We start from the raw sequence: 22,538 nt of genomic DNA, 5'->3' as shown, positions 1-22,538 counted from the left end.
ACAACAGTGTGCGCTAAAAGAAAGGTTTACCTTTCTCAACCCAATTCTTTTATTGTGTCTGATAAACACTCGCAACTAGGAAATCCTTAAAAATTTCCCTGAGATCATTTGGAGGTTTTCTTTCTGTCTGATGGCTTTGTATGAGTTGAGAGTCGGCACGTAAAGACAAGAAACAAGCAAAACAGACGGAAGAGGAAAAGGAGGAGGGGAGGAGACAAAAACACAGCTCCAGAAAACAAGGACCAGAGAACAATACAGACCAGACCAAATCAAACAGCACAGAGAACAGAAGGCAGCAGAGCAGGAGGAAGACCCAGGGAGACAGCTCTAACTACACAACTGCTCCATTTCTTAGAGAATGGAGGGGATTGGAGAATGGGACCGCCGAAGGAGAACAGGTGGGCCACAGGACCCGGTGGACATCGATACCACCTCGGCCAGAGTTCGGGCCTTGCTGGTTATGGTCCCCAGGCTTCGGGACTTTTGATAACCTTGGTTTAGTGGAGAGAAATGTGCACACGGCAGTTGCTGATACACAAAGGTTTTGTCTTGACCTCTGTCTGTTTACTCCACCGTGTTTGCTGCTATGTGTCAGGTTTATAGGGTTTAATATAGCATGCAATCTCTGTGAGGGCATGCACAAAGATCGGTTGGTTAATCTGGCATTAGAGCGAGCAAAGAAGGCTGTGGATTGCAAGGCAAAAGTTGCAAATAGAATTTAGAAGTTCACGGATTCATTCATCTAGAAATTTAAATTAACTGGTACATTTGAAATTAAGGCAACCAAGAATCCTGTCTAATGATTCGTCAGTCAGACCCTCAGTTTCTTGCACTTTTCCATAATCTCCATATGACTTGCACAATCATTCTGAGTCATTTTGACAAGAAACACATTTTAAGTATATGCACAATGAAAAAGGAAAGTCTCAGCTTTCAAGTGATGTAATTATTTTGTATTATATTATAGTGCATATACAGTATTTAATGAGTTTATTTGCGTTATCAGCTATTTATTTTACGTAAAACGTTCTTTTTTTCTATTATCATTAAGTGAAACAAGCTATTTCATTGATGCCTTTCCATGGTTTAAAAATTTATTGGACAATTAATTAAGGGACAATTACTGTATCAACACACCCTCTGATGTCCATTCATGTTTGCTATTAAAAATTAAGAGAAGATCAGTTCACATACATTTATGTGCTGCTGTTTAAACTGAGGCAGGGGGAAATTGTTTGAATTTCATAATAAAACTGACATAATTTGAAAGCAGAGACTCTGATTTATTATTTCTAATACAACACAACAGAAAACAGAAAAACATTTTTTTTTTTGGATATCCCATTTCTTCATTTATGGCTTATTTGGGACTTTCGACTCAAAATAAAAGAGCATGTCACATATGTCAGTGTCGTATCTACAACATCATATTCTTTGCCTTTGTGCAAAACCAAAGTCTTCACTTTCTCATCCAATACCACACAGGCATCAGGACAGATTGTGCAGCAAGGGCGCAGGACTGCCCCAACACATGCACAACATAATGCTACAGAAAAAATATCAGTGCACTCTGAAGCACTGCATGCACACTCACACGCACGCACACACACATCTCTCAAAACACTCATAAACTTACACATACACATACAGTAGAACACACAAAGACAAAAACACATAATTGTTGGGAACAGTGTGTGTAGTTCTGCTTGGTGATGATGTTGACCATCTTGTGGTACTTTTGGCTGTGAGTAAGATCTGAAGTCAAACAGAGCATGCTCACACAGAGCAACATGTCATAAGACACAGACAGACAGCGCTATTGGTTAGAAAATGATCACATGACAAATTGGAGGATGATAGCAGGATATTCTTTTGAATGTGATCAGAAACGGCCGGTTTGTGGCATTGCTGTCGGTGGTGTAATTATTGTGGAGAGGTCATCTTTAGTCTATTCAAACCGGAGGGGTCAGGGGTCAAACTAGAACAGGTGTGATATAACATGAACTTGTGTTTGTTTGTATAACACTTCATTTGCTGACGTTAATTGACAACCTGTAAAGCTACATAGCATGTAGGGGCCTTTAATTTATCTAAGGCTGCTGTGAGCGGTTTGACAGTATGACAGCGAAACAGGCATGGATCTCAGGTGGTGACCCTGGCATGGTCGTCTTCTGGGCTGTGCGCCCAACCTAGCTGCAGCAGAGGGTAACCCTGTGTGCCATGCGTCGGGCCAGCCAGCTCCGCCCCTGACCTCCCTGAGAACATTCCGGCTATGAGCCAAACGGGTAGCATAAGGAAGAAGGGAGAGAGGGAGAGATGGAAGGAGGTACAAACATAGAGACAGACCACAGGCATGTACAGTGGTGGAAGAAACAAGTAAAAAACAAAGAAAAACAGAAAAAAGGGAAGATTAAGGTTGGCCCAGGAGGCAGCTGTATGTGTGTTAATATGAGTTTGACGTAATGCAGCGTGGTGTGGAAAAAACTTATTTACAATATGTTAAAAGAGAAGAGGGTTGGAGAAATGTGACTTGTGGAAGGATCTGAGCGTGCAGGGAAGGGTCTTTATCTGATACTCCCTGTCTCATTTTATTTACATATGAAAAATGCTGATGTAGTGTCTGAAAGATAATAAAAGAACTAATGGAAGTGAGCATTTCAACAAAAGATGCAGTTTTTGAGCCCATCTGACTAAAATCCGAGATGGCTGAGCTAGAGATTTAAGTACAAATTTGGTCTTTAACTGCAGTTATTAAACTGCATCATTATAAACTGTCTGTTGTGGGCGCGCTCTGCTTGTCTGTATGTTTGGACTGTCTTTATTTATTGTGTAATGCACCTGATTTATACATCTGTGTGTGTTTTTGTTTGTGTATGTCAGGCAATAGCCTCACACAGTGGTTACATACCCTTCCTCACTCGGGTGCCCGTGTTTGTGGATCGTCTGCCGACGTTCAGCAGAAAACACGGAGTGTCTCCCCTTGGCTCGCTTGGGTTAAAGATCTGGCCATCCTCAGGGGAAATGGCTTGGTCTATGTGGGGACAATCCTCATTGGCCAGCGCTGCTTTAGCTGCATCACCGTTCACTTTGGGATCTTCAAACACACAAGCATTATAAGAAGAACATGTAGCCATGGTGAAACACCAAGACTGATGAAAGAGCGGGCTTGTGCAGGACAGAGAGATAGGTAAGAGAAGGTAATGGGAAGCCCTTCTAGTGACATGGATGTAAATGCATACATTCATTTATTTTGGGGTTGTGAGCATACTCATTGAATAGCATAAGTAATATTGACATGTTATTCTGGTCACAGTATTTTATTTGCAGCTCTGGTCATATTTTAACTACGCTGCCTAAACCTTTCTGGGAAACTACACTCCAAAAATTTTAAATGTCTAAAAACCACTAAATTGCTTTACACATGCTTTTTTTTCACTGGTTAGGATGGATGAATAAATAAATTAATTAATAAATTAATTAAAAACCAAAGAATTTAAGTTGTATTTGATCATCTTCATATTTAATATGCAAGTTATGCACAGTATGCATATAGAAATGCTAAAAAATAGTTTTTATTAAATATCCCTAGCTTCCATTTGCGGAATGTTTTTTCCCATCATTTTTCATCTGTTGGACCTAATCTAAATTATCAACCAAATTACATTAACATGTTCAAGTTATTATTTGCATGTTGTGGTCATGGTGCTGGCAACATGTCATGGGTTCAATTCCCAATATAAACTGATATAGCTTAAATGCAATTTAAGTCATTTTGTTTTGTATTTGATAAAAAAAATAGATGCAAAATGCATAAATGTAAATAATATAATTGTATCCCACATTTTTGCCCACAAATGAATTGTATGAGAATAAATTTAGTTATGCATTGGTTAAAGGAGCACTGCGTAAGTTCTGAAATTTCTAACAGTTACTGACACCAGTGGCCGTTAGAGGAACTGCAGCCAGTCTCATGCTCGTTCTCGGTGTGCACTAGATAAGGCTTTTTATTATTATTTTTAAGCTTACGAGGAGTTTCTGTGGGTGTCTGGGTTGTGCTGGAGGCTGGTCGCTTCTTTCTGTCCGCAGAGTCCATTTCAAACACTAGCGATTGCCGCTGTAGACGAGAACGCGCATGACGTCACATTTCGTGAATTTTCGCACCAATTCGGACCCGACTCCTCCAGACACAACTGAGCCTACAGGCTGATAGGGATGGGTGATACCTCTTATTTTATTTTCGATCCGATACTGATATTTTCAAGCCCAGTATCGTCGATATCGATACCAATACCGATACCTGTAAACTAAAATGATCTTTTAAATGATTAAACGAATATAATCAGTAATTATACTCACTTAATATTAGATTTTAAAGCCATGTTTTTTGGGGGGGGGTTTTTACATTTCACAGGCCTTTTTTGTTTATACTGTCAGAAATTAGATATACTAAAATTGTATTTTAGCCCTTTACTGGGGCAGTAACCTCAAAACCTCAGTACCTTTGAGGGTACCTCATGAAAAATAAACATGGTGTTACATATAGTAAGTACTAAAATGTATTATTGTTATTATTACCATGGTAAATTTGTGGTTACTACAGTTTTACTACAAATACTGTGGTAAACTGTGGTTACTGTAATTTTTAATAATTTTTTTTAAAAAGGCTGCGATAATGCTGTACTCCTAAAAGTGAAATTTTAGCAAACGTTTTTTCTGACAGATTTATTAACAGCAATTACAGAACATAACAGAATCAATTTGAACTTTTAACAACAGTTTAAATTTACTTACACAAACTAGCCTATTTAAAATAAATATTACATGTACACAAAAGTTAGGGGTTAGTAAGATTTTGTAATATTTTTTAAATAAGTCTCATGCTCACCAAGGCTGCACTTATTTGAACAAAAATACAGTAAAAACAGCAATATTGTGAAATATAACCATTAAAATAAATATTTTCTATTTTAATGTAGGCCTATTTTAAAAATGTAATTTAAAATGCATCTGTGATCAAAGCTGAATTTTCAGCATCATTATTCCAGTCTGCAGTGTACATAATCCTTCAGAAATAAATCTAATATCATTTGCTGCTCAGGAAACATTTCTGATTATTATTGCTGCTTCATATTTGTGTATAAATCGTGATGCATTTTTCAGAATTAATTGTATATATAGTAATAATGATATTTAATGTAATGTAATAATGTGGCAATGGTTTCTTAGGATCTATATGCTTCTGATGCTTTTGGGAAACGCAGTTCTATTTGAACAAACACTTTGACTGAGCCATGCATCAGCAGCGAACACTGTCTGTGATTGATTGGTCCTGTCTTTCAGCTTTTGCGTGCGTTCCGATCATAGGGTTCCAAATGAGCAGGAGAAATAGCTCTAGCCAACACTATTGTTCGCTAATATAGTCTATTTTTCCATTTAGAAGCTTATTTTATGCACAGAGTTTCCTGATAAATAAAATTAGTGGTTTAAAAAAAATGCACTTTAGAATCGATATTTTTATGTGAGGATATTGGGCGGATCGATCCTAAAGTATCGATACTTTCAATACTGGTGTTGTATCGAAACTTTAGCATCGATCTGCCCATCCCTACAGGCTGATAGAGGCAACTGTGGTGGACAGTCAAGGTGTCATTCTTCTTATTACATTATGGTTGGCTCATAAATGGACAAATGAAAACTCTATCTTAAAGATTTTTTTAAGTAAAAACCTACACATAGCCCCTTTAGCTTAAAAAAAAAACCTCCTAGTACTGCAAAAACCTAAACCTCTTCTGTTTTCAGCATTACATTTGACCAAACAGCAGGGCACAGCTCTGGTTTTGCTCCAAAGAGAGCATTGAATTATAGCTCCTAGCCATGGCGTAATATATAGAAACAGCTCATGGTAACCAGCCTGTTCACCTGTGAGCTCTCTGGCAGCCAGAAGCTTCTGCTCACTCAATTTACACCTCATCGATCAGACCTGTGAGAAGGGAGAGTGTTGCCAGAGCTCATCAGGGGAAAAAGCGGGAACTATCATATCTCCCACCTGGATTTTCCATTGTATCGCCAATCAGACATTCAAGCACGCTCTTACTAACATATTACTGTCAACAAAAGAGCATCTATCAGCAACTACGGCAGGCTTTAACTTTGTGGTTATTCAAATGGGACATGATCCTGTTTTTAATATTGCAGTGGCTACATTTCATTATGGTCTGTTGATAGATACAACATGCACACCCTGTAGACACATATACACTATGGTTTATATTAACACTGTGACCCAACCAAATATTGATACCTTCTTAAAAGGATAGTTCACCCAACACAAAATGAAAATTCTGTCCTCATTTACTCATCCTCATGTAGTTTCCACATCGGTACGATTTTCTTCTGTGAAGACAGATACATATGTGGTAGGTCTTTTACATACAATTACAGTGAATGAGAACTGGAGCTTTTAAGCTTCAAAAGTAAAAGTATTTTAAAATATCATTAAAGTCCATACAACTTGTGCACTATATTTCAAGTCTAGCAAAACAACAAAAAAGTTTTGTGCTGAACAAAATGAAACTGGATCAACTCATTCACTGGAAAGGTTCAAAATAATTTGTTCATGAATTGGGCATCATAGTTCCTGATGAAATCACAGAGGAGTCTGTTCCTCAGACTTAAATATATAGAGCACAAATCATCTGAACCAATTTTACGATACTTTATGAAACTGCCACAGTTCTTTTTTACTTTCATTACACTGAAAAGAGCGGCCAGGATATATACACACGCTGGCCACTTTATTAGGTACACCTTGCTAGTACCGGGTTGGACCCCCTTTTGCCTTCAGAACTGCCTTAATTCTTTGTGGCATAGATTCAGTACCGCCGCTATCTATACGCAGAGTACGCAGTTTGCGTAGGGTACCAACTCCCAGGGGGGGGCACCATCACAGTTGCTCCAAAAACTAAAAAAAATAAAAATAATGTAAATAATTTGGTAATTGCAAAAATAAAATAATTTGGTAATTAAAAATAACAGCAGGTAATTGCTGCTGTTACACTTACAGGACGATCATATCCTTGTTTAATAGGCTATTGACGAAACATTTAATTCAAATATCCACTTAATCTTTCATTTTTGGCCACCTTGCTATAGATGACACAGCCTCTATCATTTCTTCAACAAAAACATGTGGACAGCACAACCCTTATGGTTTTATCGTAGTGAAACGTCTCAGGTTACGTATGTAACCATGGTTCCCTGAGAGGGAACGAGACACTGCGTCCTCTAGAGGTCGCTATGGGGAACTCCATCTACGTGACCCGTGTCTGAAGCATATATACAAAAACACCAAATATTGGCCGGCGACAGCCTATTACGTCACTCCCGGTGCGACCACAGTTTAAAAGGCGCCGGGAGAAAGCATCATCCACTTCTTCATCTGAAGATGCATCCGAAGCATGGCCTAAAGTCTAGAGGACGCAGTGTCTCGTTCCCTCTCAGGGAACCATGGTTACATACGTAACCTGAGATGTTCCCTATCAAGGGAACTTCGAACTGCGTCCTCTAGAGGTCGCTATGGGGAACGATATACCCACGCCTCCATGCTGAGGGAAGTGCATGACATTCCAAAGGCGAGCACTAAGCATCAACTCTTATCAAAAGATAAAGGAGTTGTCCCTGGGATGAATTGACGGCTGTCAGTGACATTATCCCCTTCGGCCAAAAACCTGAGTTGTATACCCCGGAACTCACCTGATAGAGGCCGGACCTCCTGGACCTAGGGTAAAACTCAAGGCTTGGAATCAGAAAGAAGGATTCCTTTAAGGGGATACGACCAAGCGCTTAGCATAGTAACTAAGCCTGGCCTGTCACCTAGGGGCTACTGCTTGCTCAAGAGCTCGCTGAAGGAACTGTATCAACAGATCCTTAGTAGTAGCCCCCGTTCAAATAGTATCACTGGGGATACATAGGTAGAGTGGGGCCCAAGGAGACCGGGGCCTAACCGACTCAAAGAATGGGACGAAGCCTCAGCGCGTAACCCATACCATACAGGATTTTTAGAAAAGACCACAAAACACTCGGTGTGCGATCTTACCACAGTGTGGCTTTCAGAAAGTGCACAAAGACTAGCGTGTGCACTTACCATAACATGGATTTATAAACATTGTTCTTTTCAAATGCTCTGGAGGGAGCAGCATGCTCATAGATAACCCTCTATAGCGAGGGGAGCAGTGCCAGCTCTACCAAGACAGAGCTCTGGAGAGCGGAGAACTTAACTCTCAACATGAGAGGGCACTCATACGCCCAGAAGGGAGCGGCATGCTCAAGGTGCATCCTCTAGAGGTCGCTATGGGGAACTCCATCTACGTGACCCGTGTCTGAAGCATATATACAAAAACACCAAATATTGGCCGGCGACAGCCTATGACATCACTCCCGGTGCGACCACAGTATAAAAGGGCACTTTTTCTTTCTTTAAAAGAAAGCGTCATCCTCTTCTTCGTCTTCAATGACTGTTTTGTTTGAAGCGTGCATCTTACGAGGTAAATATGCTTTACTTTTGTAATGGCATTAATACCAATGACTTAATACCATCTGAATGTTGCAGCAGATATCGAGACTCCTCAGACCAGGCAACGTTTTTCCAATCTTCTATTGTCCAATTTTGGTGAGCCTGTGCGAATTTTAGCCTCCGTTTCCTGTTCTTGGCTGACAGGAGCGGCATTCTGCTGTAGCCCATCTGCTTCAGGGTTCGACGTGTTGTGCGTTCAGAGATGGTATTTGGCATACCTTGGTTGCATAGCCGCGGGAACATATTTTATCTGGTGGGTGCTGGGGGAGGAGCGTGATGTTGCAGGGTGGGGCCATGGTCGGGATTTTTGACAAAATCCTAATATTAAACAGCCCAAATTCTTATAGATTATTAACGTACAAATGAAGACAGAGTTATATGCGAACCAATATATATTTGTGCTTTTGTGACTTTAGTTCAATAATGTTTTCTTTAATATTTCTATTATTTAAGGGGATTTTGCTAAATAACATCCCTGATGCTCAAAAGTTTTGATCAGTGCACTTCGGCGAATTCTCTCATTGGAAACAACAAAGTGCAGATGTACATGAGATGTAAATGAGAGATTAAGTCATCATACACTGCAGACAACATAACTGATTATAGCTTTTTTTTAGTGTGCTCACAGTCACGCTAGACTGAATTCAGTGATATTCTTTGATAATATGTTCTTTGCTCACTGTATAATTTGTTTGTTGTTTGAATAATCATAGACATGCTGTGTTAATTAAACTTAAAATGTGTTTTTATTAAACGTGATCAGGTTGAATACAAATTCTGTCTTATTAAAATATTTAATGGGATAATATGGTAACCTACTTGCCTAAAACGTTATCATGTGCGTGTAGTTAATAGATATACATTAGGCTTGTTTGAGCGCGTTTGACCAGAGACTAGAGCGCAATTAAACAACTGTGCTTATAGTGATTGTTGGTGGCCTTCTTGAGAAGCGAGAAAGCTTCGGAAGACGGCTCATAAAAAGGATGAGGACGGGAATGGTTTTTACAAGTCGGAATGTAAAATTATGGTAATATCGTGTAAATATTTCACATGAAATTCTGTCAGTGTGAGGGAGAGATATAAGGACGCGCGCCACGAGGCGCCCAACAATAATACAACCGCACTAGGCTATATATTTCTGGTCAGTTTAATAAATAATTAATCCCAAAACTATCACAAAAATTAAGTATCTTGGGGATGATTGAGGGGCACAAGGAAAATCTCAGATGCGGCCATGCTTGGTTGTAACGAGTGGTTATTTGAGTTACTGTTGCCTTTCTATCATCTCTAACCAGTCTGCTCATTCTCCTCTGACCTCTGACATCAACAAGGCATTTTCATCCACACAACTACCGCTCACTGGATATTTTCTCTTTTTCTAACCATTCTCTGTAAACCCTAGAGATGGTTGTGCGTGAAAATCCCAGTAGATCAGCAGTTTTTGAAATACTCAGATCAGCCCGTCTGGCACCAACAACCATTCCACATTCAAAGTCACTTAAATCCCCTTTCTTCCCCATTCTGATGCTCGGTTTGAACTTCAGCAAGTCGTCTTCACCACATCTAGATGCCTAAATGCATTGAGTTGCAGCCATGTGATTGGCTGATTAGCAATTTGTGTTACCAAGCAATTGAACAGGTGTACTTAATAAAGTGGCCTGTGAGTGTATATTTATTTAATTTTTTTATTACTGAAGCAAGAAAATCATACAGGTTTGGAATGACATGAGGGTTGAGTAAATGATGACAAAATTATTATTTTTTGGGTGAAAAACATTTTAATTCCCTCAGGTAGTGTTGCTTTCGTCAACGAAAATTGTGACTAAATATCATTGCCAAGGAACCTTTATCACGTGACGAAAACGAGACAAGATGCAACGTAAATGCTAGTCATGTGACAATGACGATAATTAAATATATAATGCAATATTGTTGACAAATAAAAATGAGACTAAATGTGTTTTGCAAAATAAAAACTATGCTAAAATGTCCCTTCATTTTCATTGACTAAAACGAGACGAAACGAAATGTTATAACGTTATTTCGTCTCGTTTAGTCGCGTTATTATTATTATTATTTTGCAGTATTTCTGTTTCCTGTGTCACTTCTTGGGCTGCATCAGGTTGCACTGCGCTGCCTCACTGCACTTCCTCAAGCCCCACTCGCGGCATTATTTAGAAGACGACAACAAATATGTTAACATGTTTGGTTGGTAAAATAAATGTTGTAAATTCAAATCAGAGCATCTTCCTTGTCTGGCATGGATGTATTCTTAAGTCTGTAAGGTAACAATAATATAATAAGATAACCTTGTTTGAAATGGGTTTGGCTAAAAGAAAATTTTGGTTTCGTCTATACTACTAGCGCAGTGGTGGGCCATCAGGGGAAGCAGGGCCCTTCTCTGCTGGCCCTATAAAAAACAAAATTGTGTGAAAAATGTTTTTATTGATTATTTAGGTATCATTTTCATTTGTGTAACGTCCACTAAATTGCCTATGATTAGTTTAGTTGAGGTTGAACTGGAATACCCTACATAAAATCCGAGGCCAGCACTACAGATAGTGCTACCCTTTTAAAGACGGCACATCTGATTTGTTACAAGCATTAGTGACAGAATCATCAGCCAATCAAATTTTGACTTTCAATGACAGCCCGCCCTCTGGGTCCAGCTACGTGCCCAGTGCTACCCCCAGCGTTAGACCGTCCCTTTAATCAGGGATTTCTAAAGCACGAACATGAAAGTAAACTAAAAGAAAATGACAGCTGCAGTCATCGGCGCCTACACCAGATCTTGTTGCCGATCTACTAAAATCGCCTTTTTCAAGGCGCTCTTTTGCAGACAAAAGAGAATAACTGAGAAAGGAAGACCTACACCCAAAGTGAGTTCGCTAACAAAGACCAACAAAGGTTTTATGCGCCATTTCAACGATTGCAACTATGAGTGCTATCAGTAGCTAACAGCTAGCACCAAGCACAAGTTATTTTGCTGGCTGTGTTTACTTTTAAATCCGAGTAAAGTGGCATGGAATGACAGACCCATGGACTTTATTTACAAGTGACAGACGAGTGCTTGATTATTTGATGAGTATTGTATCATGCACATTGTTATGGAGGTGTAGGTGGTGTGTTGATAATACTGTGGTGTGGTGTGTGGATGTCCAGAGTTTGTACAGTTTTGCTGCTTTGAGCGCGTCATCATTTTAGAGTGACATGAATGTGCATAGTGACCCGTGTACTGGCGGATTACTTTTACTGACCATGTAGGGAAATTTACTCTGCATTTAACCCACCCCAATCTAGCCTACTATTAAAATAGTTGATCAGCCGTCATTGTTTGTTGAGAGCCTGTGTGCAGCATAATATGTGCATTATATGCATATAGCTGCGTTAGCTGTAACAGAGATGTGTAAGATGTTTACAGTTGAAGTTGAGCTTTATTGTCATTCCGCTACATGCGGGGACATACAGTTGAACGAAATGTCGTGCCTCGCAGGACCACGGTGCTACATAAATACAGACATACAACAATGAAGTAAAAAACACTATAAACCTATACACAACTAAAAACCTATACACAACTAACCTTGCTTACTGAAGGCCCTGACTAAAACCCCACGGTATGCCACTGCTACTAGGTACTTATACTATATTGACTGGGTTAAATAGAATTACTAAAAAGACTAAAATGCAATTTTCATTGACTAAAACTAGACTAAATGTCATCAGTTTTCGTCAACTAAAACTAGACGAAAATAGTCATGGATAATTCTGACTAAAATAAGACTAAAATGCTCAGACTTTTAGTTGACTGAAAGTTGACTAGACTAAAAAGAGTATGAACGTGACTAAAACTAATAAAAACTAAAATGACAGCTTCACACAAAGACTAGACTAAAACTAAAATTAAAACAGGCTGCCAAAAACAACACTTCCCTCAGGTCATGTTCTTCCAGAAAATAAAACATAAGGCTAAACATAATTCAGGTCATGTCTTATTATTTGTCCAGTCTACTATGGCAAGTGCAACTGTGAATAGAGAAAAAATATCTAAAGCAGAAACATGTATTAGTATTTGAGTGGATTTGTGTGATACTTAAACACACACACACACAGAGAAAAAGTTGTGAAGTGATGCAAGCCTCGGTAATGGAGAGTCTGGATAGGACGAGATGGGAGGCAGGACAAGATGACTCATCTTTATGAATAGTTTGTTAAACAGGCATTCCTCTCACTCTCTCTGTTTCTGTTTCTCTTTTACACTGCAGGCAAAAAAAAACTGTTTCTCTGCCACTGCCAATCAAAAATTACTCAACAGTTGTTGTGTTCTGACAAAACAAATTTGAGCTGCTATGGTGCTGCTATCCCTGGTTTTGCCACCTGTCACAGTCACATTTGAGATGTCTGGGCACATGGATAATTTATGAAGTGAAAAAAAAAATGGTGAAATGTATGAGAATATAATGGTAAAATGCTAACAAATGTAGTATCATTTAATGTAACAACTAAAATCTCAAAGGCTTTTTCATCTGGTTAGTATAAAAGGTTTCATTCAATTCATCCTCTTGATCTAATAATGATCCTCAATTCAATACTGTCTCTTCTCAAAGTGTGCTAAAACATGGTAAATTAATAATATAAATGATAATGTCTATTTTAGAGTGTATCTTTTTTCTCCTGAAAGAAAAATCCAGAGACTTCTAGCGGTAGACTACACGTGGTGTATTTTATTTCCTCAAGCAGGAATATCCAGCTATAATTCTGTATGAATGAGAACCTACTCACTCTAAGTACACAGACAATAATTATTATTTACATATGAGAGGTAGAGCCTCGGTGTAGAGGACAGATCTGCTGGGGCCCTGCTGCACCTGCGCTACTTCCTCACAGCTATTTCTGCTCCGAACACCATCAAATCTCTCTTTCAGCACTCTCCTCATTTTTCCTCTCCTCAGTACTCAGCCCTATAACAGGAAGTGATAAACAACTTCAAGCATCAGTTCAGAGATTGGCCACATACTAATGTAAATATAGTTGTCAGTACTCGTTTTATGTTGTTCTGTACAGAGTTGTTTATGGATTAGTGAGCATTACAACTACATTCTACAACCAAATTCACCTTTGAAAAAGTCATGTAGTGACAGGCACATTTGTAATAAATCTGTGTAGCGTGTGCAGGACCAACTTGAAATACTAGTTGTCTCAGTACGCTGTTTGGCATCCATATTTCTTGTTTACAGATGCGAGACGCTCTCACTTTAAATGCTCTGCACTTCCAAAATTTTTCTGGGTTTGTGGTCACTGAATAGCCTGAGTTCAGCTATGTGTTTTAAAGGACCCAAAAATGAATGTTCCGTCATCATCCTTTCAAACTCATGGCACTCCAAATGAGATCCATCTTTTCAAACTGAGGACAGTTGAAGGTCTTATGCACAACTTAAAAAAACAACAACTTTCAATTATGCTTATGAAGACATGGTGTATATAAAATTGTATTAATCTTAACTGTATATACTGCGGTGGCCCAGTAGTGCACAACACAACACAACACAATGCATAAGACTAATTTAATTGCGTTTTGCTAATTTCGTTGTGTTGCAGCTCTGTTATGTTGTGGTAATTTCGCTGTGTTGTGGCTTATTTCCATTGTGTTGGGCAATTTTAGCTGTGTTGTGCTAATTTTGTTGTGTTGCGGCTTGTTTCCATTGTGTTGGGCAATTTTAGCTGTGTTGTGCTAATTTCATTGTTTCAGTTGTGTTGTGCTAATTGCACTGTGTTGCATCTTATTTCCATTGTGTTTTGCTAATTTAGCTGTGTTGTGCTAATTTCATTGTTTCAGTTGTGTTGTGCTAATTGCACTGTGTTGCATCTTATTTCCATTGTGTTGTGCTAATTTAACTGTGTTGTGGTTTGTTTCTGTTGTGTTGTGCTAATTTTGTTTTGTTGCAGCTTGTTTCTGTTTTGTTTCTGTTGTGACTTGTTTTTGTTGTGTTTTGCTAATTTCGCTGTGTTGTGTTCATTTTGCTTTGTAGCCGGTTGTTTCTGTTGTGTTGTGCTAATTTCGCTATGTTGCAGATTGTTTCCATTGTGTTGTGGCTGGTTTCCGTTGTGTTTTGCTAATTTAGCTGTGTTACGGCTTGTTTCCATTGTGTTGTGCTATTTTAGCTGTGTTGTGCTAATTACATTGTTTCAGTTGTGTTGTGCTAATTGCACTGCGTTGGAGCTTATTCCCATTGTGTTGTGCTAATTTCGCTGTGTTGTGCTAATTTTGTTGTGTTGCAGCTTGTTTTCATTGTGTTTTGCTTATTTCTCTTTTGCAGCTTGCTTATGTTGGGTTGTGCTGATTTTGTATTTGTTGTGGGGCAGATCTGAATACACAATGAAACTGAAAATACACACAGACACTGGAAGATAATTATTGAAAAATGTATTAAAATAATGAATGTGCCCAAAATTTTGTTTCCCTGCTGTGAATAAATCAAATAAATAGCAACTATTCCTAACAACTATAGGGGTGTTTTATGCTGTACAATATATCAAAACCAACCTATATGTTAATAATATATAACACAAAATATAAATATTGTATATATCTGAATATCTCTGAATGCCACAATTTACAGTGAGAGCAAGAGCAGCTCATAAAACACAATTGTGCTGGATGTGTTAAGTGTGAGTGGACCGTTTTGAATAAAAACAGGGCCAAAAGCATAATGATAATTACACAACTCATATTTCTCAGGAGACCTCGTAATTAGAAATAACTATACGACAGGGACGTATATAGGCACTGTCTATAGAGGACAGAGAGTTGACTCATCTCAAACAGTGACTGTGTGTGTGTGTGTGTGTGTGTGTCACAGAGCTGCAGTGAGAGTGTTTGCTGTGTTTCTCTGCGACCGTGGCCAATTCAACAGATGCTTTCGCTCTATGTGCTGGTGATTCTTACGGTTCTCTGCCCAAAGTCAAATGGATGGAGCTGATAATCAAGGCCTTTGTGCCATCTGTAAACTCATTTACAAGAGAGATTTAGAAAGGCTGCGCTGAACAGAGAGGGAGAGAGAAGAAAGCACAGGAAGAATATCTATTTTCTTTTGGAATAGTTTATTATTTTATATTTTCGATCTAACTGGCAATGAATCCAAAATTAACTGGATTCATTATCCATTAAGAGTCTCTGTTTGTCTCATCTAAACATTACAGATGAAACAGATGAACCACTAAAACATCCAGAGACATTTTATCCCCTAAAAACCTGAGCTGTAATTAACAGTAGTTCATGTGTTGATTTATACTGCATTCATCCTCAGACCATCTAACTGTGTGTGTGTGTGTGTTTGTGTTTGCGGTACCGTGTGAATCGCATAGGAGTCGTGCAAGGCGAGTGAATGACTGCAGCTCATTGCAGAGTGCGATTCCTATTGTGCGGTTGCTTGGACACTGTTGCCATAGCAACAGGCTCTAGTGCAGTGTAAAAACAGAGAATGAAATAATAAAGAGATTGCGTGAAAACAGAAGGCATTAGCCATCCTTTCACTTCATAACAAAGCTTTGTTTTTAACTGGACAGAATGATCCCGCAAGTAAACACTGCAGATATGACTCTCCTTGTCTAACTTGTATAAACAGCTGACATACTTAAGGTTGTCTCTAATACTGTAATATCATTATTTATTGAGTGAGTTTTAGTTAAGTTTAGTGTTTTTCACAAACTCTTACAACAATGGAATGATCCTGAGTCCTATGATCAATGGAAAGCACCGTTTGGCCATCTACTCATCTGGATTAATCTAGATGTTTTCAAATGGGGGTCCACAAAAATGGAAGATTTGATTGTACTCTACTATTCAAAGATTAAGGTTAGTAAGATTGTCTAATGTTTTGAATATTAATGAATCTTTTGTAACATTACAAATGTTTTTACTGTCACGTTTGATTCATTGCTGAACAAGGTAGAATTTTCTTTCAAAAATAAATCGTACTTACCCCCAACTTTTGATTTATTTTTTTTGTTTTGTTTTTTGGTTAAAGTCAATTAAATTCACTAAACTGTAAACTAAATTAAATGTAATTATAAGCAAGGTAATGCTTATTTTGATATTATTACATGATAACATATATTTAATTCTGTTGATGGTGGAGATATATTGTGTTTTGTTTTGTTTTTCTGAGACACACATTGCTTCTAGTGTTTTTTGTACTTTTGGTGTATCTTTCAATGGAGTTTCTCTTTTCCACCTTTAGCTTTATATTTCAGAGTGTCATCATCACAAACAAATCATAATATTTGGTGGTTCTTGACATCAAAAAACTTGATTAAATGTATTATTATAGCATTTAAAAGTGGGGGAATCCATCCAGTCAGACTTATGAAGGAGTCGCACAGTTACTCTCACACATTAATGAGATTTTCTTTACCCAGTCTGATCAGACAAAGCCAACAAGCCCATCTCCTCACTTCTCTTTTCCAGCCAGTCTCTAAATGAGTGCTCCAAATGAAGGCACTCACAACCACTTACTCGTGTTAAGAATGCTGAGGACAGATTGGAGTGGGATGAAATATCTTATTTATGCTGGTCAGGCCCTCTTACTGTGTCGAATCCACATGTGAGTGTGTGTGGCTGACACAAATTCACTGCTTTTTCACTTTTTAATTTTACTATAAAACTGAACTCAAACCAACATGAGAAATTATGAATACTGATTATGAGTGTATGGTTCACAACACCAAAATCACAGCTGTTTACTACACCACACTTCTGCAGCTGCAGCAAATACTAAACAAAACAGTACCCCTCAGATTTTAGCTGGTCATTCTGATTGCCCTCTCAAGTAAACCAGTAACTCATGCAACAGCCTAAATGCATGGGTGTGTTTAAAACTGTGGACAAACCTTTTTTCCTAAAATGTGATGTTTACATTTTACACCTTTTCTATGCACTTCACGAGTTCACACTTAAATAGAATAAATAGAATAATGTTTATGCGTATTTGGAGTGCTGTCCGAGGGGAGGGCTCCGAGCTTGGAACTTTGGCCCAAACCCTGAGTACCCCCCTATAGGTTAGGACAAGAATAGTTGTAAGTGCAAAGAAGGGGTGGCGGAGGGATGCTGGGAAGCTGTCAAGGAACAGAGGTAAATGTTCTGTGTATATATACACACCTCTTAACTTGTTAACTGGGTTGATTACTGATTGTGCTCCTCTTGTGTTAATTAGGCTAATTATCTTAATTATTAGGTTACGTGCTCCTCCCGAACTTTGTTAATAAAACATCATATAATGTTGCTCAAAATCAATCCCTTTTTTTGCTTTGTTTTTTGACCATCATTTTCTCAGGAGGAGGAAATTACTACTTTAGGACTACAACTAATAATTATTTTTATATTTGATTAATCTGATGACTCATTTGATTAATTGGATTAAAAAGTAATGTTTAAATCTAATTATTTTCTAAAAAGTTATATTACCAAAAAATGTCAATAAAAAAAATAAAAAAATCCACATTCTGCTCTCCTCTAAAAGGATATAAAGCAGGCTATAAACACAAATATACACATGAATTGCATAAAAATGTTTAAAATATAAACATTATTTAAAAAAAATTGTCCACAGCAAGAGTCAATGTCTGGGCAAGCTTTTAGTGAAATTAATGTCACAAAAGCAAATAAAAACTATTGTTTATTGACATATGAGTAGAATGTAATTAAGCTGAGCTTATAGACAAAAACAAGCTGTTGAATGAGTGTGCTCCTGTTTGTCTGGGTGGATATAATTTATCCTCACAGGAGTCTGATGGAAAAACATATAGATTTGCAAAATGTTGCATGGGGTATTAGTCGTTATGCAACCATGGTGAAGACATGTGTTTGTTTCTACGCGCATCTTTGTTAAGAATGCAGTGCAATGAGGTTTTATAATGTCTCCAGATGGTTGAGCTGCATTTGAACGATTCCCAAATGAGAGATTTTGAAAACAGGTTACATGTGTGATTTCAGGCAGGTCTAGAAAGATTGTGAGGTGGAAGGGAAAAAAAGGTGAATTAAATCTCATTTCTGATTCTATGACATTAATTCAGAATGATAATATTTAAAGAAGTCTCCTACCTGCTCTGTTCATTTCTAAAATATCCTCCTGGGCAGCAAGAGCGCAGTGGTCACTTTGTGGGCTGTGGTGGGGCGAGTTCATGGCAGACTTACAGTAATTAGGTGAGCCCAGCTGGGGCGCACGGGGAATATGCTTGTTCTTTTTCTTTGGTAGCTTCTGCTTAGCCATGGCTAGAGAGTAGTACATCCCAAAGTTATTGACGATGACAGGCACAGGCATGGCGATGGTTAACACACCCGCCAGAGCACACAGTGCACCCACCAACATGCCTGACCAAGTCTGAGGATACATATCTCCATAGCCCAGTGTGGTCATAGTCACAACAGCCCACCAGAAGCCAATGGGGATGTTTTTGAAATGGGTGTGCTCGCTGGCACGTGGGTCATTGGGATTGGCACCGATTCGCTCTGCGTAGTAGATCATGGTGGCAAAGATGAGCACTCCGAGCGCCAGAAAGATGATGAGCAAGAGGAACTCATTGGTGCTGGCGCGGAGAGTGTGTCCCAGTACGCGCAGGCCCACAAAGTGTCGCGTCAGCTTGAAGATTCGGAGGATCCGGACAAATCGCACCACTCTGAGGAAACCTAGAACATCCTTCGCTTCAGAAGAAGACAGTCCACTCAGGCCCACCTCCAGGTAAAATGGCAGGATGGCCACAAAGTCTATGATGTTTAGGGTATTTTTGATGAATTTCATTTTGTCTGGACAGAAGGTGATACGCATGAGGAACTCAAAGGTGAACCACACCACACACACTCCCTCGATGTAGGTTAGGTAGACCACCGTCTCTGTCTCCAAGTGAAACCTGGAGCTGTTGTCTTCAGGGTTAATATATGTGCGGTTAATGATGGGGTTGAAGGCCTCGTGTGTCTCCAGGCAGAATGTGGTTATGGAAACCAGTATGAAGAACAGCGAGGCAAATGCCACCCACTGCAGGAGAGAGAGAACAGGGAAAACAAATGAGAAGGGAAAAACACCATGTTAATTTGAAAAGCTATTTGTATGCATCCTTCCCAAAGAGATGGGCTTAAACAGACATGTTTTTTAGCATTATACATTTCTTTACTGTAACTTTTGCTTGATTTCATGCATCCTTGCAGAATAAAGTATTAATTTCTTGAAAAAGAATTAAACAATAGTGTAATTAAATATCAAAAGACTACTAAAATAGCTCATTCTGCCATCTAGAAGAATGCACTGTGTGTAGACTGTGAGTACAGCAATTTGAACAAATACAGAATAAAGTTACAGGCAAACAAACAGTATTGAAAAAACACTCTCAAACACAAGCTAATTAAAAGCTAATAGAATAGCAACTGAATAAACAACTCAAACACAATAGAGCGGCGCTTCTGGTGGTTTTGATATCATTGTCAATTTCTGTTCATATAAGAATATACAGATCAGCTTATAATCAAAGGTACATTTATTTAGAATTTTTTAATGTTTAATGGGATTTAGGACCTAGTCTGTGTGTTAATTTTTAGTAAGGTTAACCACAAAAAGGTACACACTCCAACACTGTGATTTTCCATATACCAGTCAGAAACAATCTAAACAAAACCAATGATGATAAAACTAAGCTAGAATGATACAAGCAGTGATTTCAGAAGCTAAGGGCTCTCAAAGATGCTTTAAAGCATACACAACATAACTCTGCCTGCTGCTCATGGGATCTGGATTGCTTTTTTTCTTGCACATCCTCTGACTTGTTTACTCACTCATTCTCTTTGGAGTTTTATGATATACATTGCAATGAAAATAGCAAAATGCCACAAAAATGTATTGTTTCTCTGTTTTATGTAATCTTTTACACCCTAGTGTCATAGTCCTTCAGCTAAATAAATGTTGCTCCATAACTGTTCTATGAAAGGATGATGAACAGAGCTTACAAAATGTATCACTTAAGTCCAGCCAATCAATCGGTTCAGCATCAGTTACCATCAGTGATACAAGAACGGATACCAGGTCAATGTATCACACAAATGACATGCCATTTTTACATTCAATAAGGTATCATATAACATATTGTATATCCAAACAAAATGCCCCCAAAATTCTAAATCATTGAAGGAAGTAAATGTAACAATGTGTACTTGATATTTACTGTTAAAATGATTGCAAGAATGTATCCTCAAGTTGCCCCCTTAATAAATTTTATTTTCCGTTTTCATAGCACATGAAAAATTGGATAAATTTGAAGCACAACAAGTTCTCTGCCTGTTAGCTTGTCCTTACATTTCTTTACAGGTGAACAGAATGGTCCTCATAACGTGACCTTGTGCAAGCCTCCCACAGCAAGTCCCACGCATGAAGTCTTAAGACCACATGTTTGAGCAACACTTCCAGTCTCTGAGGTGAAACTCAATGCAGCAACACTGTAGGGCAGCATAAAGATCTCAGCAACAAGCCAGATGTAATCGTGCAGTGCAGCAGACAAATATCAGGGGAAGGAAAAACTAGCTCTGACGGTGACCTCTGACCCCTGACTGACCTGAGGCCTTTCATTTCATTCCTTGAGTTTTCAAACCTTTTTCACATCTGGCTGTGTGTGTGTGTGTGTGTGTGTGTGTGTGTGGTGGTGGTGGTGGTGGGGGGGGGGGGGGGGGGGTATATTTTCCACAAAAATATGAAGAGGTACATTTGTTTTCAAAATTGTAAATAATAAGAAATATTTATTGAGCATTAGAATGATTCCTGATGGATCACGTAACTAATGACTGCTGAATATGTAGCTTTACATTTTAAATGTTATTAAAGTAGATCAGAATCAGAATCAGAATGAGCTTTATTGGCCAAGTATGTTTACACATACAAGGAATTTGTTGTAGTGACAGAAGCTCCACAGTGCAACAGAAAGACAGTAACAGGACAGGACACAGGTAATAAAACAAAATAACAAGAAATAGCCAATAACCAGTGTACAAAGCAGCAAAAAAATAAAAAATACACAATATATAATATATAATATAGGCGACTATGTATGTACAGGTTAAGTATGTGCAAATTAGAAATGATAAAAAAAATAAAAATAAAAATAAAATAAGTGAGTGTGGTGAATGGATAATGAATTAGTTGTGTGTTCCACATTTATTTATTGAGTGTTCATGAGATGTATTGACTGAGGGAAGAAACTGTTCCTGTGTCTGGTCGTTCTGGTGCTCAGTGCTCTGTAGCGTCGACCAGACGGTAACCGTTCAAAGAGGTTGTGTGCTGGATGTGAGGGGTCCAGAGTGATTTTGCCAGCCCTTTTGCTCACTCTGGATAAGTACAGTTCTTGGAGACTGGGGAGGGTTGTACCAATGATTCGCTCAGCAGTCCGGACTACCCTCCGTAAGTCTTCTGAGGTCAGATTTGGTAGCTGAGCTGAACCAGACAGTTATTGAGGTGCAGAGGATGGATTCAATGATGGCAGAGTAGAACTGTTTCAGTAAGTCCTGTGGCAGGTTGAACTTCCTCAGCTGGCGAAGAAAATACAACCTCTGCTGGGCCTTCCTGACAATGGAGTCAATGTGAATATCCCACTTCAGGTCCTGAGAGATGGTGGTGCCCAGGAATCTGAATGACTCCACTGCAGTCACAGTGCTGTTCATGATGGTGAGTGGGGGGAGAGCAGGGGGGTTTCTCCTGAAGTCCACGATCATCTCCACAGTTTTGAGCGTGTTAAGCTCCAGGTTGTTGAGACTGCACCAGACAGCCAGCTCCTTAACCTCCTGTCTGTAAGCAGACTCGTCACCGTCCTGGATGAGGCCAATCAGTGTGGTGTCGTCTGCGAACTTCAGGAGCTTGACAGAGGGGTCTTTAGAGGTGCAGTCGTTGGTGTAGAGGGAGAAGAGCAGTGGGGAGAGAACGCAGCCCTGAGGAGC

General features: G+C 38.8%; 1 protein-coding gene across 2 annotated transcripts in view; it reads right to left on the bottom strand.

Moving 5' to 3' along the window:
- Positions 1-351: 351 nt before the first annotated feature.
- LOC306847924 (voltage-gated potassium channel KCNC1-like) overlaps positions 352-22,538 on the bottom strand; it is a gene marked incomplete at both ends in the record, with an annotated part of 41,862 nt that continues 19,675 nt past the window's right edge. The window contains 3 exons of one of the 2 annotated variants that reach the window (XM_079382170.1): positions 352-491; positions 2,909-3,094; positions 18,672-19,602. In XM_079382170.1, the coding sequence (XP_079238296.1) occupies positions 352-491; positions 2,909-3,094; positions 18,672-19,602 (1,257 nt within the window). Of the gene's footprint in view, positions 492-2,142; positions 2,271-2,908; positions 3,095-18,671; positions 19,603-22,538 lie in introns of those variants that run through there. The other variant, XM_079382169.1, reaches the window with a different exon arrangement.

Source organism: Barbus barbus, assembly GCF_936440315.1.
Source record: "Barbus barbus genome assembly, chromosome: 1".
Taxonomy (NCBI): Eukaryota; Metazoa; Chordata; class Actinopteri; order Cypriniformes; family Cyprinidae; genus Barbus; species Barbus barbus.
This window is presented reverse-complemented; position numbering and strand designations above follow the sequence as displayed.